The sequence below is a fragment of the Arachis ipaensis genome, chromosome B6 (genome assembly GCF_059453495.1).
Source record: "Arachis ipaensis isolate K30076 ecotype BB chromosome B6, ASM5945349v1, whole genome shotgun sequence".
NCBI classification, from domain to species: Eukaryota; Viridiplantae; Streptophyta; class Magnoliopsida; order Fabales; family Fabaceae; genus Arachis; species Arachis ipaensis.
The window spans coordinates 1,933,118-1,951,030 of record NC_142441.1 but is presented as its reverse complement, the minus strand read 5'-3'; the positions used below and the strand labels follow the sequence as shown (position 1 = coordinate 1,951,030).

At 34.1% G+C, this 17,913-nt stretch overlaps 2 protein-coding genes across 3 annotated transcripts; both read right to left on the bottom strand.

Annotated features, from left to right (window-relative positions):
- Positions 1-854: 854 nt before the first annotated feature.
- On the bottom strand, positions 855-5,355 carry LOC110263085 (multiple organellar RNA editing factor 1, mitochondrial-like). Of its 2 annotated transcripts, XR_015885811.1 has the most exons (4): positions 5,156-5,355; positions 4,885-5,067; positions 2,406-4,625; positions 855-1,097 (listed from the first exon to the last, which is right to left on the bottom strand). XR_015885811.1 is itself a non-coding variant. In XM_088489796.1 (3 exons), exons 1-3 carry the CDS (start codon positions 5,208-5,210, stop codon positions 4,435-4,437), a joined length of 429 nt encoding a protein of 142 aa, XP_088345922.1. In that variant the 5' UTR covers positions 5,211-5,355; the 3' UTR covers positions 855-4,434. The 2 variants fall into 2 exon arrangements, 1 of the variants encoding a protein (XP_088345922.1); XM_088489796.1 differs by having other exon boundaries at positions 855-4,625.
- Positions 5,356-16,216: 10,861 nt separating this feature from the next.
- LOC107645200 (uncharacterized) lies at positions 16,217-17,335 on the bottom strand. Its single transcript, XM_021103690.2, has 3 exons — positions 16,886-17,335; positions 16,615-16,797; positions 16,217-16,355 (listed from the first exon to the last, which is right to left on the bottom strand). Exons 1-2 carry the CDS (start codon positions 17,234-17,236, stop codon positions 16,720-16,722), a joined length of 429 nt encoding a protein of 142 aa, XP_020959349.1. The 5' UTR covers positions 17,237-17,335; the 3' UTR covers positions 16,217-16,355; positions 16,615-16,719.
- Between the last annotated feature and the right edge of the window lie 578 nt (positions 17,336-17,913).

The following is a 17,913-nucleotide window of genomic DNA, read 5'->3' as shown; positions in this document are numbered from 1 at the left end:
TTAGGGTTAGTTACTGTTCTAGACTTGTAAAGAATGGCATATACGCCATAGAAGCACTTTGGTGCAATCCCATCTCGATCACATCCTCTTGGCATGGCGCATGAAGATCCTGCTCCAGGTCTTGTGCATGAAGAATCTCCTTCACTCGTCATGGACGATCGCACTATCAACGGTAATGGGTTCGAATAGGGCTCAGTGATGGCAACGACGTCGTTTTGGGGGCATAAGGACCAATTTGTCCATTAACAATTTATTCCCCATCCACATCAACAGCCAAAACGGATAGCTCAGTTTCCACCCTTCCAGATCAGCATTCTCCGTTGCCGTTTTGAGCCCCAACTTGACGGAGGGGTATAATTGTTACGCATTTTATAAAGTAAAAAATTTAAATGTATTTTTCAATCCTGAGGGACGAAAATGTCGGCTTCTAAAAATGTCAAAAACCTATTTGTCTTTTACTCTAAAATATTCTATATAGTATTCCCTGCTTTACTATCACATTACCTTTTGACATCTACTTCATTTAATAAGAGGTTAATATGAAAATGAGATTAAATAAAAGTTAAACACCAAGAATATTGTGATAATTTCACACTTGTTCTCCTTGAATAAAATTCTAATCTGATGATCCATTGATCATTTTTGCATTCCTCTGTTTAGTTATGAGTGTATGACTTGTGCCATTATACATGTACAAACTTTTGTGCAAAACAATTAAAATCAACCACAATATAGTTAGTTAACTATTTAAATTAGCTGTGGAAGCTCAATTTATGCGTAACTCCTATAAAAATAATGATAACTTCCATTACTCTATTCATCACAGCAAGGGGGAAGAGTAGAAGATGAACAAGAGAAAGAAAACCACACATGGAATTCAGTTCAACCATGCTCATAAGTACAGCCACTACAAGCTCTACATGCCACATTCAACTGTCACTAAAACAGAGATCATAACTCAGACAAAGATATACATTGACAGATAAAAAATATTAAATTTTCTACCACAATGGCAGCGACATTCAATCAGCTAAGAGTGCATCTGGTAACTTCAACATAATCCGCCACCATGTCTGAGATTTCTATTAGTATCTTCCCTGATGGTTTGACATTTGATTATCTTGGTGAGATATTAAAATTAAAATTTTTATCATATATAAATTGAGTTTAATTTTAATGTGTTGACAGTTTAAAAGTTTTTATAGAGTCATCTAATTACATCTATTTTTTGAATCACTATTCACGTGATCAATATTAAAAATAATTATTTTTACTAATGCGACATTACATAATTAAATACACGTATAAAATCGTTTTACATTAACAATATATTAAAACTAAATCCATAAAAATTTTAATATTTTGATTTAAAAGTAATTAAATTTTTATATTTTTTAACTTTAGAAAAGTTTAATAATCCCCAGGTGACCTACCTATTTGCTTTTAGTCTTGCTTGATTGGCCCATTTCAAAAGTTAAAGGCGCTATCCATCCACGTGGCATGTGGCATTAACATGAACCAAAAAACTTGTGGTTTGTGAACTTGTGTTGCACCCTTTTTCCCTCTCCCACAATGTTCTTTTAGCGGGTAATGTGGTCTTGCATCACAATGTGCACTATGTTGTTTGGCTTTGATCTAATTTGGTTTATTTGTATCTGACTCTTCTTCAACGAACACTAGGATGTACTATATTTTGCTTCTTTCTTCGAATTCCAAAGGGTTTGATTTGTTTTTTTTAACTGAATTTCATTCTGAGTGAACAATGTCATCCGCTTACATGTGACTCCGTTTGGGAAACTCCGAAAGTTACTTCTTTTAACTTTTGATTTATAAAAAATTATATTAATAGTGTTTGGTACAATTTTTTAGATAAACTTTTAATTTTTTAAAAAGTTATTTAAGAACTTTTGAAGAAATTAAAAAATATGACATGCACAACTTTAAAACAAAGACTTCTATAATAACTTTTTAAATACAAAATAACTTATTTAAAAGTTGTTATTAGTAAAAATCCTTATATTTTAAGCTCCTTTTTCAAAAGAACTTATTTAAAAAATTTAGCCAAACTGACCCTTAAGGGACTTGTTATTTATTAGGGCAAATTGTACAAACAAATAAAGTAAAGTTTAAAATTATCTAATTACAACATTTACATAATAATTATATTTTGATACTGAACTTATTTTATATAATTTATTATAAGATAGGATGTAGAAATTTTAAAATTTATACATAAACTGTTATAGAATATCGCGATTTAAACTTAAATTGAATTATGAATAAACCATTAAAAACTGAAAAAGATTTACATGAAAAAAAAAAGAAAAAACAGAAAACGTTGAAAGGTGTCACAGTTTATTCACATTCATTGTTTCATTCTATGAAGCATTGGAAATTGTTCTTGCCTGGTTATTCCGAGGTATAGCTCGTCCTCTGATAAGGTCGGCGGACTCCTAGAGTGAACCAAGATATATGTCGGCGGCGGATGAACAGCGAGGGTGAGTACCTGCAAAGGCACTCCGACGCTCAAGTTAGTGTCAAGTGGATAATAGATCTTAATTTGGAAAAGTGACGTACCTTTCTCGGCTTTTCCTGTCTGCTTTATATTAGTGTAAATGGTCGGCCGTTTTCCTTAGGTTGTAACGCCCAGGAAGAGGATTAATTGTAAATCCGACGTTATTGATTAATGGTTGTTTATGGCCATTATGAAATCATCGGTTATGATCGGATCTTAGGCGTTACCGAGCTATAACTTGTGACCGATGCTTACTGGTCATATCAGAAACTAAACTATAGACATAGATCATACTTATTTCCAACACCATAACACTACATAGTAATCCTCCTAATAATAACCCCATCTTCCTCCTATATATAGAAAATAATGAAATTGAAAATTCTACAGCAATAACAACAACAACATTCATTAATTCATATTAATTATGCATCTTATCTAAATATGCACATGCAACTGCTACAATGCTAAAAGGCACATCAAAACCTTATGTTTAGATAATGTGAGATAAAGGGGGTAACCTTCGAGTGAATTGAAGTATAAAAGTATAAAACTCACCGGTCAAAAAAGACCAACTCATCAAACAAATATCAAATTTTTCACATTTTAAAGGGTGAACTAATAATTGATTCTACTGTTCTAAAATGACATATATACACTTTTAATTTCAAATCACAACTTCAACCTATATAATGCTGTAATGAACCAAGAATGTCCATGAAAAAAAAAAAAAGCTACTCAGAAGCCAATTTTTGATTTGGGGCAGTCTTAGATGCAAGCAGAAATAAGCAAAAAATCAAACTTAAGTCAAAGAAGAGAACATTAGAATGTAGTCTTTTTACGCACCTTTTTGAAACCTTCACAACTACTTTTCGGATCAACGAAATTGCCTACCCCTCTCTTAGTATAATGCTTCTGAATAGCATTATACCTTGCAGCTGTCGGTCTCACCCCATTCATAATGGCCTTCTGGAAGATGATCTCTGCCTCCTCTATCTCTGCAAACTTGAGAAGGCCTATGAGCCTACACCAGATGTTCGGAGATATAAAGCCCTTACTGGCTAGCATTTCCAAAAAAGCATCTCTGCTTTTTTCCAACCTGTCTTGAGATGTATAGACATGAAACATCAATCCCATATTGTAGAAAGACCTCGTAAATGATTTAGGAAGAAGATCGAAAACTTTCTCTGCTTCATTCAATTTTTTTAACCTAACAAAACTCTTTAATGCAGCTTTGGACAGAGAAGGAGGTGAAGATGGAGAGATAGCTTTACAGGCCTCCCATATTCGCTTCACATAATTTCTGTTCCTCAATTTTGTATGACATCACAATAGTGAAGCGAATATGGAAGGCCTGTAAGGCTATCTCTCCATCTTCACCTCCTTCCCTGTCCAAAGCTGCATTAAAGAGTTTTGTTAGGTTAAAAAAATTGAATGAACCAAAGGAGGTTTGCGATCTTCTTCCTAAATCATTTACGAGGTCTTCCTACAGCATGAGATTGATGTTTCATGTCTATACATCTCAAGATAGGTTAGAAAAAAGCAGAGATGCTTTTTTGAAAATGCTAGCCAGTAAAGGCTTTATACCTCCGAACATCTGGTGTAGGCTCTAGACCTTCTTCTCAAGTTTGCAGAGATAGAGGAGACGGAGATCATCTTTTGTTTCACATCATTTCTGTTCCTCAATTTTGTATAACATCGCAGTAGTTGAAAGGCAATGGACCGAAATTGAATTAATTGGAGTAAGCTAATGCCAACATGAAAAGGAGTTACTTGTAGAAGAAAACCCTCCACCTCCCTCAATAGCTTTGTTGCTTCTACCCTAGTCCAAACATAATATGTTCCTGTATTTCCTCTAGACAAATACGGAAAAAGGTTTGTTGCTGTGAATGATTCTGTGACTCTTGACCATAGTTCTGTTAGGGTGGATAATTCTGTGACGCTTGACCATAGTTCCTTCCATCCCCTTGCATAGGCCCCCTATTATTGTAGGAGGGATTTCCCTGATGGTTTGACATTTGATTATCTTGGTGAGGACGTCTTCCTGTGTTTCTTCCATATTGTATCGGTGGAGGCCTAGGGATAATTGTTCCATTGATGTACTTATCTCCTATTTATCATGAAACCACACAACAAAAGTCACAGAAATCATGTTACAAACAGAAAGGCATCAATATATCGAAATGATTATAAAATGATGCTACTAAGTCAAAATGGTAAAAATCAGCTTATTTTGCCATAAGTAAAACCATCACTAGGTTGGTTCAAGTAGTTTGAAATTTATTTCCTAAAGCTTTGTGGAACTTAAAAAATTTTAATTCATCAGACAAAAAGAGCCTGAGTAAATTGTTGCTAAGAAGAAATGATACCTCCATATTCCTTGTTCACGGGATCAATATAGGCATCTGGGAGCACAGAGATGACTCCAGGAAGTTCTGTTACAACAAATACTTTCAAATTTCTTGGATTCTTCTTCAGACATAACAGCTTGAAAGCCAGTGTAGTAGGTAGTGGTACCGCAGGCGTAGATTTTCTGCTTTGCCTCCTCCACACTAAAGCCAAAAAGCACAAATTTAAGAACCACAGAAACGCAACAATCTCGCAGAGAGAGAGAGAGAGAGAGAGAGAGAGAGAGAGAACCTGATGCCGAGACCATTTCTTCGGGGGAGGGTTTGTTGTCTCCGGGGAAGTCCATGCCGAAGAGCCAGTGGTGGCAGTCGCAGCCCTCGAACAGTATATCGTCGGGGTCATTTCGTCGGGGATGTTGGACGCCGACGATGATATGTTCGACCAAAGCGATATGGACGACGACCTGAATGAACGGGACAGCCAAGGTGCTGGTGCTGGGGCTGGAGGAGCTGAGGGAAGGACGCGGCGAATGGCGAGGGAAATTGGTGGCGCAGAGGTGGCGGCTGAAGAGGAGAAGGAGCGGTGGAGGGAGGAGATAGCCCTGAGGGTGCGACGGAGGCGAATCGAATTGGAGGCGGCCATGGCGGTGATTGAGTGGTAGGGTTTTGGAAAATGGAACGAGAGTGAAATGAGAGAGAAAAGTGCGAGTGAGGATTTAACCAATTTGTGTGTGTACTGTTTAGTGAATTAGTGGTAAATACCTAGCTCGGCCTGGGGATTTTTTAATTTTGATATTAGGTTTATAGTAGTGTTTTTTAATTATATGTAAATTTTGGTGTGTTTCTTTTTTTTTAATAAAAGGATAGATAAGTTTTTTATTTTTTTTCACAAACAATTTGAAAATATATTTAATTTGGATGGATGAGTCCTTCCGTCTAAATATTTCCGTTAGACCCAATAAAAAAATTTGACATGAGTCCTGTTCTAATGACCTGGCATTATAGGTGCATACGTGGACAGATGAGTAAAATGATCGAAGATCGAATAAATAAATTCCTAATTATACATGTTGTATTAGACCTCCAAATTTTGATTTTTTAATTTTCAGTTTTTCACTCGCACGATGAAAAGAAAACCAGTTTCAAGAATAACTAAAGATGTGAATAGAAATGATTAAATTATTCATGTAAAATAAAAGTATTATGATTTGCAAATTATTTTAAAATATTATTTAAATACATAAATTTGCATGAGTGACAACATGAAATATATTTATGACAAAATATAGTTTTATGGTCTAAGAAAGCTGGCAGTTCAACAATTTCTTTCAATATCAAAATTTTAATTTTAACATTTTGGCCATATTTTTCATATAAGAATTGGGTAATTATTTTTTCTTTGATTTAGTCACAACTCATAATAGATAATAAGTCAAAATAATAATAATACAAAGTTACAAACTAAAAAAGAAGAAGAAGAAGAAAGGCCACAAATACCCATCTCTAATTTTGATTGTGTAAATGTACGTTTTCTAAATGAAATGTGTATTGTATTTGTTAGATGTGTTTATGGGGAGGCTCTGTCTCGGGGACTCGGAGTTGGGTTGGGTGGGAGGTTTTTTTTTTTTTTTTCGGTCTAGGCCAATTTGTTGGTTTAGGTCATGACAAAAAAAAAAGAATTTTTATAAAATTTTAAATTCGATTGAATGTTTTTTTTTTTCCAAATATAATCCATCCTGGAGTTTTTAAAATTGGATGTTTTAGTTCTTTAGATCTTAAAATACAAAAATATTGTATTTCTGTTAGAGAATACCGTCTCTATATATTAGTCACTAACGATGACTATCTCACATGTGGCCGTTAAGTGTCCATGTGTGCGAATTGGACAAATCAGTCCTTGAAGAATTTAAAAAAATCTTAAAACATTCTTTGAAAAAATTTTAAAATTTTAAAACAATCACTTCAAATGTTTTTAATCTTTTTCAAAAGCTAACTAACATCCTATCATATATTTATTAATCAAAATAATAAAATATTATTAAAAAAATATAATAAATAAATGATATAAAAAATAATAAAATATATATTAAAAGATAATTTTATTTATTAACACTAAAATGTCATAAAAAATAACATTATTTAATTATTAACTAACGATACCTACATGAAAGTAATATAGAAACCATAATAATAACAACTAATTTAAGAAGTCATTATATTATAAAGACCATTATTATATACCTAACTTTTTAAGATATTGACACTAAATAAATTTAGAAAAATATTTTTAATTAAAAAAAATCTATTTTTTTGGCATAATTGTTAACTATAGTAGTACAAACATTGTAAGTCTAATTTGTGCAACACTATAATTAGTGAATTCCAAAACTTTTTCGAGACGTAAACGGAATACTTGGATTTACCAAGATATTTATTTTTTAAGTGTTGCAAAGTATTCAGAGTTTTACATTAGAATTTTGTAAATCATTCACATTGACTTTGTAGTTGACCAAAACTTATAAATTTGACTTTATAAATGACTTGGTTTTCGCTAGGGGTGTGCATGGGCCGGGTGAAACCGGGTTTGATGTGACCCAGACCCGACCCGAAATATATATCGGGCCTATTTATTAGACCCGAACCCGACCCTAGATCCGATGAAACCTATACACTTTCGGGCCACGATTATACCGGGTAAAAACCGGGTGAAAACCGGGCCGTTAACATTATATTACCTTGATACATTCTTATAAGTTAGCATATGAAAATATCAAAATTTTCAAGACTCCAACCATTATTTGACATGGTAAAATTCACTTAGAAAAATATAACAAGAACCAACTCTTCTCTAAAATTAAAGCATAACCATAATCAATACTAATATTGTCTAATAACACCAAATATTTAAATCAATACAAATAACACAATATTATGCATTAGTCTAAAATCTTATGTATTTTAAACATAAAACATTAACTTATAGTCTTATAATAACTAATAACACAAAATATTAAAGTTTATAATACTTAAATTCCACATAAAAATAGCCATCATCCATCACTAATAATACAAAATATTAATTGTGTATGATGACCGGGCCACCGGGCCGATTTCGGGTGACCCGAGCCATGGCCCGGACCCGACCCGAAATAATGACCGGGTCTATTTTTAAGACCCTTACCCGGCCCTAGACCCGGTGAAATCACACCAAAATAGACCCTAAAGTGTTCGGGGCCGGGCCGGGTCTTCGAGCCGGGCCGGGCCATGCACACCCCTAGTTTTCGCATTGCATGCAAGTTCTAAACTGATGCATTCATAAGCATTTGCACAAATATTCTCAATTGTTAATGTAAAAAATTTAATGTTAATGAGATTTTTTCTATCTCTTGAAATAACACTAACTCATTATCTTCTTTATCATTATTTATTAAACAATGACCATAGAATATGATATTGCAAATTAAATTAAATTAATATTTTACTTGGTAAAAAATAAATGAGTTTATTTATTTTAAATTATTCTTTTTTTTAAATTAATGCTTTTCAAAATTAATTTATAATTTATTTTAAAAATACATAAAAAATTTGTATATAAATAAATAAATTTAAGATAAATAGACTGAAAATTTTAGAAATTAAAATTTATTAATTTAAAAATAATTATATATAAATAATTCATGAGGAATATTCTAGAATTTTTAAAATCTTTTATAGACTATTTTGAGATTTTTTTTAAAATTTTTTAAAAACTATTTTGTACTTCAATCTAGGAATTAATTTGTCTATATCAAATACGTAGAATTATCGTTCTACCTCAATCACTGTTAGTTACTAATAAAGAGAGACTATCTAACGAAAATAAATATAAGAAGCGCATCTAAATAACCGTTTAATTAAATAATTAATATTGCCCAAATTAGGTTCCAAAATTTTAGAATGAAAATTAAAAAATATAAATATAATTTTTGGACTCAATAGATTTTTCTGAGTCAGAAAATATATTTTCCGCAAAAAACGAGTAAAACCGTGAACTGGCAGCTAAACCGGTTGACATTGTTCACGGGTTTGGCCTATGCATCATACAAGGCAGTTTATTGGTATGACCCAACAAGCAGTGACATTGAGCCCGGACCGCACATTCTGAGAGGGGATGCAGGAATCAATGAGATGCGAGAGAACAAGCTGAGGAATTCAACCACTGATGAGTTTTACATTTTCTTCGACCACCTCGTGGATGAGCCACAGATAGTGGAAGAAGATACTGCTTTAGAAACGGGGGCAGAAGAATTTGATGATCACATTGTTGTTGATAGCATCATGAGGGAGTTTCAATCATCACCATCTACAGAAGATGATGGGAATGATAGTGGGGAAGACGGACTGTATAAACCTCCTCCGACTGTCTCTGAAACTATTTCTGATGATGATTATTCTAGCTGTGATGAGAAAAATGATGGTATGAAGAGAAAAAAAAACTCTGAAAGGAAATGAGAAGGTTCTGCCAAAGAGTAAAGTCAATGTCAAAGAAGGAAGAGGGGCAGAGTCAAGTAGAAGTAAAAAATGCGCTAGACCAAATAGTGTAAGTGGAGTGAAGCCAAAGGAACCAGAACAACTGCGAAGTCCAAAGGAAGTGGGCCTATAGTAAAGTCCAGAAAGACCAGGCCCATTGCCAAGTCCAAAGGAACTGGACCAAATGTAAATTTCCAAAGAACTAGACCTACTGTACATGCTGAAGAAGCTGTGTCTACTGTGCAGCCCAATGATAGGCCTCCAATCAGCCTCTATGTTAATGAGGAGGATTCAGATGATGATGACCCCGTTTATGAGTATGAATCAGAGGATCTTCACACACCAGTGTCTTTAGAGGATGAGGGAGAAAAGCATGAATTTTCAGTTTTTAATGATGAGTATGAGTTTGGAGAGGGTAGATTTGAGATTGAAACCAAGTTTGTAACCATTGATGGGTTCAAAGAAGTGTTAAGAGATATCATTTTTTAAGGAAAGGAACTTGTCTGAATAAAAAATTATAAGGAATGGGTGAGGGTTGGCTGCAGTGATAAAGACTGTCCATGACTGACACAAAGCATACATGTGTTAGAAATTTGGGTAGTAATGCTGCTGATCAACACTAGATCAGTAAGAAAGTGGAGAAGAGAATGGCAAGTCAACCTCATATGACAACTAATAAGACAATCGACTTTCTTAGAGAAGAGTTTCATTTGGTGGTGCATTCGAAGATGGTTTACAGGGCAATGAAAGAGACCAAAGAGAGGATAATAGAAAACGAAAAAGAATAGTATGGCAAGCTCAGGGACTATGGCATGGAGATAATTAAGAGTAATCCCGAGTCGACAGCAAGAGTTGATGTGAAACCTATCCCTCAATCCCTCCCTGTCTTTGACAAAATATATATCTGCTTCGAGGGGTGTAAGTAGGGGTGGAAACAGGCCATGTCAGTCTTTGCTCTTAACAGGTCTGGTCTGTCATGTAGTTACTTGGCTTGAGACTGGCCTGCAGCCTGTTATAAGCTCTTTATAAAATACTATGTCTGGCCTGTTATTCAGCCTGGCCTGGTCTGAAACCTATTAAAAGTTCTGATAAAAATTTTTTTATAAAAGTAAAAATATTATTTAAAAAAATTAATTTTTAATAAAAATATTTATATGTAATATGTCATATTTAATATTTACAAGAATTTTTAATCTTTTAAAGTATTTAAAATATATAAAAATATTTATAATAAAATATAATAAATTTAAAATATCTCATAATTTTATTAATAATAAAAAATTATTTATATATTTAATTATATTTTAACAGGTTCAGGCAGGTCTGACAGGCCAATAAAGCTAATTAGTACCGTTCTTCAACCTGGAACAAATTTTCGGAGAATCACCCAATTAGACACATTGCAGTCTCATTCAACTATTGACAAAATAGTATCTTACCTTGAAGAATGGACAACCGAGAAACATTCTATTAGGGTTAGTTGCTGTTCTAGACTTGTAAAGAATGACATATACGCCATAGAAGCACTTTGGTGCAATCCTATGATGCATAGACACTGACACGGACACGGGACACGACACGATACGGGACACGCTGACACGCGAATTTTAAAATCTTACATGACACGGGGACGCGCATACATATAAAATATAAAGTGTTTTTTAGATAAATCGTATGGATATTTTGATATTTTATTAATATTAAAATATAAATTAAAATTTTTAATTATTTTTAATGTCTTATTTTAATTATATCAAGTATTTAAAATATTTTTTATTTTAATAAATAATAATATATACTATATCTAAATTTATTTTAAAAATATATGTTAAGAATAAGACAAGACACGCTGACACGTGATGGTATTTAGGTGTGTCCAGGTGTGTCCGGAAATAAATTTTTTATTTTTTATCAAGACACGGTTGCACACAACAGACACGCGTGTCGGACGAGTGTCGGTGAGTGTCATGTCCGAAATATGTCCGACACGCGGACACGGTAACTCAACGAAGTGTCCGTGCTTCATAGGTGCAATCCCATCTCGATCACATCCTCTTGGCATGGCGCATGAAGATCCTGCTCCAGGTCTTGTGCATGAATAACCCCCTTCACTCGTCATGGACGATCGCACTATCAACGGTCATGGTTCGAATAGGGCTCAGTGATGGCAACGGCGTCGTTTTGGGGGCATAAAGACCAATTTGTCCATTAACAATTTATTCCCCATCCACCCCTCCAGGTTAGCATTCTCTTGAACCCCAACTTGATAGAGGGGTATAATTGTTACGCATTTTATAAAGTGAAAAATTTATATGTATTTTTCAATCCTGAGAGACGAAAATGTCGGCTTCTAAAAAGGTCAAAAACCTATTTGTCTTTTACTCTAAAATATTCTATATAGTATTCCCTGCTTTACTATCACATTACCTTTTGACATCTACTTCATTTAATAAGAGGTTAATATGAAACTGAGATTAAATAAAAGTTAAACACCAAGAATATTGTGATAATTTCACACTTGTTCTCCTTGAATAAAATTCTAATCTGATGATCCATTTTTGCATTCCTCTGTTTAGTTATGAGTGAATGACTTGTGCCATTATACATGTACAAACTTTTGTGCAAAACAATTAAAATCAACCACAATATAGTTAGTTAACTATTTAAATTAGCTGTGAAAGCTCAATTTATGCGTAACTCCTGTAAAAATAATGATAACTTCCATTACTCTATTCATCACAGCAAGGGGGAAGAGTAGAAGATGAACAAAAGAAAGAAAACCACACATGGAATTCAGTTCAACCATGCTCATAAGTACACAGCCACTACAAGCTCTACATGCCACATTCAACTGTCACTAAAACAGAGATCATAACTCAGACAAAGATATACATTGACAGATAAAAAATATTAAATTTTCTACCACAATGGTAATTAGGGATGGTAAAACTTCCCGAGACGCGGGCATCTCTGCGGGAACTGCCCCGAATAGGGATCCGATTGTGAGAAATTTCTTCCGTGGGGATGGGGATAGGGGATAAAATTCCTCCGAAGCAGGTGCGGGGACCCGAGCGGGGATCCCCGACCCGTCCCCGCTATTCCCCGAAATTTATGAATTTCCTGAATTATCCTTAATAGTTTATTTCTCATATATGTTTTTTAGTCATTTCTCATACACACATATATAGAAACCCAAAACTCCTAATCTTTATTTCCATGACCCTTCTTCAATTCAGAGATCCATAACGCTGTCCATACTCCATCCAACCTCTCTGCAGCCACCCCATCGCCATCCTTCTAACCGCTTCGTCACACCTCACCGTGCCATCACCCTTATCGCGTCGTAATTTCTATTTGTGGCGTTCCTTTTCGTAACTCTGTCGTCGTGTCCATTCTCCTCTCTGTTGCCGCGTCTCCCACCTCGTCCACTGCTTTGTCCTTTGGCTTGTTGTTGCATCCTCCCATTGCGTCATTTCGAAAGAAGTCACCATCGTGTCATTTAGACTTTTTGTATAAAATCTTGCAGTTTTTGTATAAGATATATACTTGTAACTCTATTCATATGGAAATTAATAATTAGTTAGAACTATTATATAGATGGAAAATGGGATCCCTGCGGGGAATGGAGCCCCATGGGAAATGAGGATGGGGAACAATATTCCCCCACGGCAAGGAATGGGGACAGGGATGGGGAGCAGGGAGACATCCCCTCTCCCGTCCTACCCCATTGACATCCCTAATGGCAGCGACATTCAATCAGCTAAGAGTGCATATGGTAACTTCAACATAATCCGCCATCATGTCTGAGATTTCTGTTAGTATCTTCGCTGCAAGGAGACAAAAAATAATAATAAATGTAATCTTTTCATGAATTGCTTGGCTCGCCAATCAAATTTTCAAAGACTAAAATATAAAACTAAATGTTCTAAAAAAAGGAAAAGCATTAGCTATTCTAAAACCGTTCTCTATAGTAACTAGTCCTATCCAGAAATAGGAACTTTAGTACTTTACTATATCCTTCTTTATTTTGTTCTACCATACCTCTCCAATAAAATTGCCATGGCCAGGGGTTTGACATTTGATTATCTTGGTGAGATATTAAAATTAAAATTTTTATCATATATAAATTGAGTTTAATTTTAATGTGTTAACAGTTTAAAAGTTTTTATAGAGTCATCTAATTACATCTATTTTTTGAATCACTATTCACGTGATCAATATTAAAAATAATTATTTTTACTAATGCGACATTACATAATTAAATACACGTATAAAATCGTTTTACATTAACAATATATTAAAACTAAATCCATAAAAATTTTAATATTTTGATTTAAAAGTAATTAAATTTTTATATTTTTTAATTTTAGAAAAGTTTAATAATCCCCAGGTGACCTACCTATTTGCTTTTAGTCTTGCTTGATTGGCCCATTTCAAAAGTTAAAGGCGCTATCCATCCACGTGGCATGTGGCATTAACATGAACCAAAAAACTTGTGGTTTGTGAACTTGTGTTGCACCCTTTTTCCCTCTCCCACAATGTTCTTTTAGCGGGTAATGTGGTCTTGCATCACAATGTGCACTATGTTGTTTGGCTTTGATCTAATTTGGTTTATTTGTATCTGACTCTTCTTCAACGAACACTAGGATGTACTATATTTTGCTTCTTTCTTCGAATTCCAAAGGGTTTGATTTGTTTTTTTTTACTGAATTTCATTCTGAGTGAACAATGTCATCCGCTTACATGTGACTCCGAAAGTTACTTCTTTTAACTTTTGACTTATAAAAAATTATATTAATAGTGTTTGGTACAATTTTTTAAATAAACTTTTAATTTTTTAAATAAACTTTTAATTTTTTAAAATATTATTTAAGAGTTTTTGAAGAAATTAAAAAATGTGACTTCTCCTATTTTCAAAAGTTATTTTATCACTCCTATTTAATGCACAACTTTAAAACAAAGACTTCTATAATAACTTTCTAAACACAAAATAACTTATTTAAAAGTTGTTATTAGTAAAAATTCTTATATTTTAAGCTCCTTTTTCAAAAAAACTTATTTAAAAAATTTAGCCAAACTAACCCTTAAAGAACTTGTTATTTATTAGGGCAAATTGTACAAACAAATAAAGTAAAGTTTAAAAGTATCTAATTACAACATTTACATAATAATTATATTTTGATACTGAACTTATTTTATATAACTTATTATAAGATAGGATGTAGAAATTTTAAAATTTATACATAAACTGTTATAGAATATCGCGATTTAAACTTAAATTGAATTATGAATAAACCATTAAAAACTGAAAAAGATTTACATGAAAAAAAAAAACAAAAAACAAAAAACAAAAAACGTTGAAAGGTGTCACAATTTATTCACATTCATTGTTTCATTCTATGAAGCATTGGAAACTAAACTATAGACATAGATCATACTTATTTCCAACACCATAACACTACATAGTAATCCTCCTAATAATAACCCCATCTTCCTCCTATATATAGAAAATAATGAAATTGAAAATTCTACAGCAATAACAACAACAACATTCATTAATTCATATTAATTATGCATCTTATCTAAATATACACATGCAACTGCTACAGTGCTAAAAGGCACATCAAAACCTTATGTTTAGATAATGTGAGATAAAGGGGGTAACCTTCGAGTGAATTGAAGTATAAAAGTATATAACTCACCGGTCAAAAAAGACCAACTCATCAAACAAATATCAAAATTTTCACATTTCAAAGGGTGAACTAATAATTGATTCTACTGTTCTAAAATGACATATATACACTTTTAATTTCAAATCACAACTTCAACCTATATAATGCTGTAATGAACCAAGAATGTCCATGAAAAAAAAGCTACTCAGAAGCCAATTTTTGATTTGGGGCAGTCTTAGATGCAAGCAGAAATAAGCAAAAAAATCAAACTTAAGTCAAAGAAGAAAACATTAGAATGTAGTCTTTTTACACAACTTTTTGGAACCTTCACAGAATGTAGTCTTTTTACACAACTTTTTGGAACCTTCACAACTACTTTTCGGATCAACGAAATTGCCTATCTCCTCTCTTAGTATAATGCTTCTGAATAGCATTATACCTTTCAGCTGTCGGTCTCACCCCATTCATAATGGCCTTCTGGAAGATGATCTCCGCCTCCTCTATCTCTTCAAACTTGAGAAGAAGGTCTATGAGCCTACACCAGATGTTCGGAGGTATAAAGCTCTTACTGGCTACCATTTCCAAAAAAGCATCTCTGCTTTTTTCCAACCTGTCTTGAGATGTATAGACATGAAACATCAATCTCATGCTGTAGGAAGATCTCGTAAATGATTTAGCGAATATGGGAGGCCTGTAAGGCTATCTCTCCATCTTCACCTCCTTCTCTGTCCAAAGCTGCATTAAAGAGTTTTGTTAGGAAGTTTGCGATCTTTTTCCTAAATCATTTACGAGATCTTCCTACAGCATGAGATTGATGTTTCATGTCTATACATCTCAAGACAGGTTGGAAAAAAGCAGAGATGCTTTTTTGGAAATGGTAGTCGGGCTTTATACCTCCGAACATCTGGTGTAGGCTCATAGACCTTCTTCTCAAGTTTGAAGAGATAGAGGAAGCAGAGATCATCTTCCAGAAGGCCATTATGAATGGGGTGAGACCGACAGCTGCAAGGTATAATGCTATTCAGAAGCACTATACTAAGAGAGGAGGTAGGCAATTTCGTTGATCCGAAAAATAGTTGTGAAGATTCCAAAAAGTTGTGTAAAAAGACTACATTCTGTAAAGGTTCCAAAAAGTTGTGTAAAAAGACTACATTCTAATATTCTCTTCTTTGACTTAAGTTTGATTTTTTTTTTCCTGCTTGCATCTAAGACTGCCCCAAATCAAAAATTGGTGAGGACGTCTTCCTGTGTTTCTTCCATATTGTATCGGTGGAGGCCTAGGGATAATTGTTCCATTGATGTACTTATCTCCTATTTATCATGAAACCACACAACAAAAGTCACAGAAATCATGTTACAAACAGAAAGGCATCAATATATCGAAATGATTATAAAATGATGCTACTAAGTCAAAATGGTAAAAATCAGCTTATTTTGCCATAAGTAAAACCATCACTAGGTTGGTTCAAGTAGTTTGAAATTTATTTCCTAAAGCTTTGTGGAACTTAAAAAATTTTAATTCATCAGACAAAAAGAGCCTGAGTAAATTGTTGCTAAGAAGAAATGATACCTCCATATTCCTTGTTCACGGGATCAATATAGGCATCTGGGAGCACAGAGATGACTCCAGGAAGTTCTGTTACAACAAATACTTTCAAATTTCTTGGATTCTTCTTCAGACATAACAGCTTGAAAGCCAGTGTAGTAGGTAGTGGTACCGCAGGCGTAGATTTTCTGCTTTGCCTCCTCCACACTAAAGCCAAAAAGCACAAATTTAAGAACCACAGAAACGCAACAATCTCGCAGAGAGAGAGAGAGAGAGAGAGAGAGAGAGAGAGAACCTGATGCCGAGACCATTTCTTCGGGGGAGGGTTTGTTGTCTCCGGGGAAGTCCATGCCGAAGAGCCAGTGGTGGCAGTCGCAGCCCTCGAACAGTATATCGTCGGGGTCATTTCGTCGGGGATGTTGGACGCCGACGATGATATGTTCGACCAAAGCGATATGGACGACGACCTGAATGAACGGGACAGCCAAGGTGCTGGTGCTGGGGCTGGAGGAGCTGAGGGAAGGACGCGGCGAATGGCGAGGGAAATTGGTGGCGCAGAGGTGGCGGCTGAAGAGGAGAAGGAGCGGTGGAGGGAGGAGATAGCCCTGAGGGTGCGACGGAGGCGAATCGAATTGGAGGCGGCCATGGCGGTGATTGAGTGGTAGGGTTTTGGAAAATGGAACGAGAGTGAAATGAGAGAGAAAAGTGCGAGTGAGGATTTAACCAATTTGTGTGTGTACTGTTTAGTGAATTAGTGGTAAATACCTAGCTCGGCCTGGGGATTTTTTAATTTTGATATTAGGTTTATAGTAGTGTTTTTTAATTATATGTAAATTTTGGTGTGTTTCTTTTTTTTTAATAAAAGGATAGATAAGTTTTTTATTTTTTTTCACAAACAATTTGAAAATATATTTAATTTGGATGGATGAGTCCTTCCGTCTAAATATTTCCGTTAGACCCAATAAAAAAATTTGACATGAGTCCTGTTCTAATGACCTGGCATTATAGGTGCATACGTGGACAGATGAGTAAAATGATCGAAGATCGAATAAATAAATTCCTAATTATACATGTTGTATTAGACCTCCAAATTTTGATTTTTTAATTTTCAGTTTTTCACTCGCACGATGAAAAGAAAACCAGTTTCAAGAATAACTAAAGATGTGAATAGAAATGATTAAATTATTCATGTAAAATAAAAGTATTATGATTTGCAAATTATTTTAAAATATTATTTAAATACATAAATTTGCATGAGTGACAACATGAAATATATTTATGACAAAATATAGTTTTATGGTCTAAGAAAGCTGGCAGTTCAAC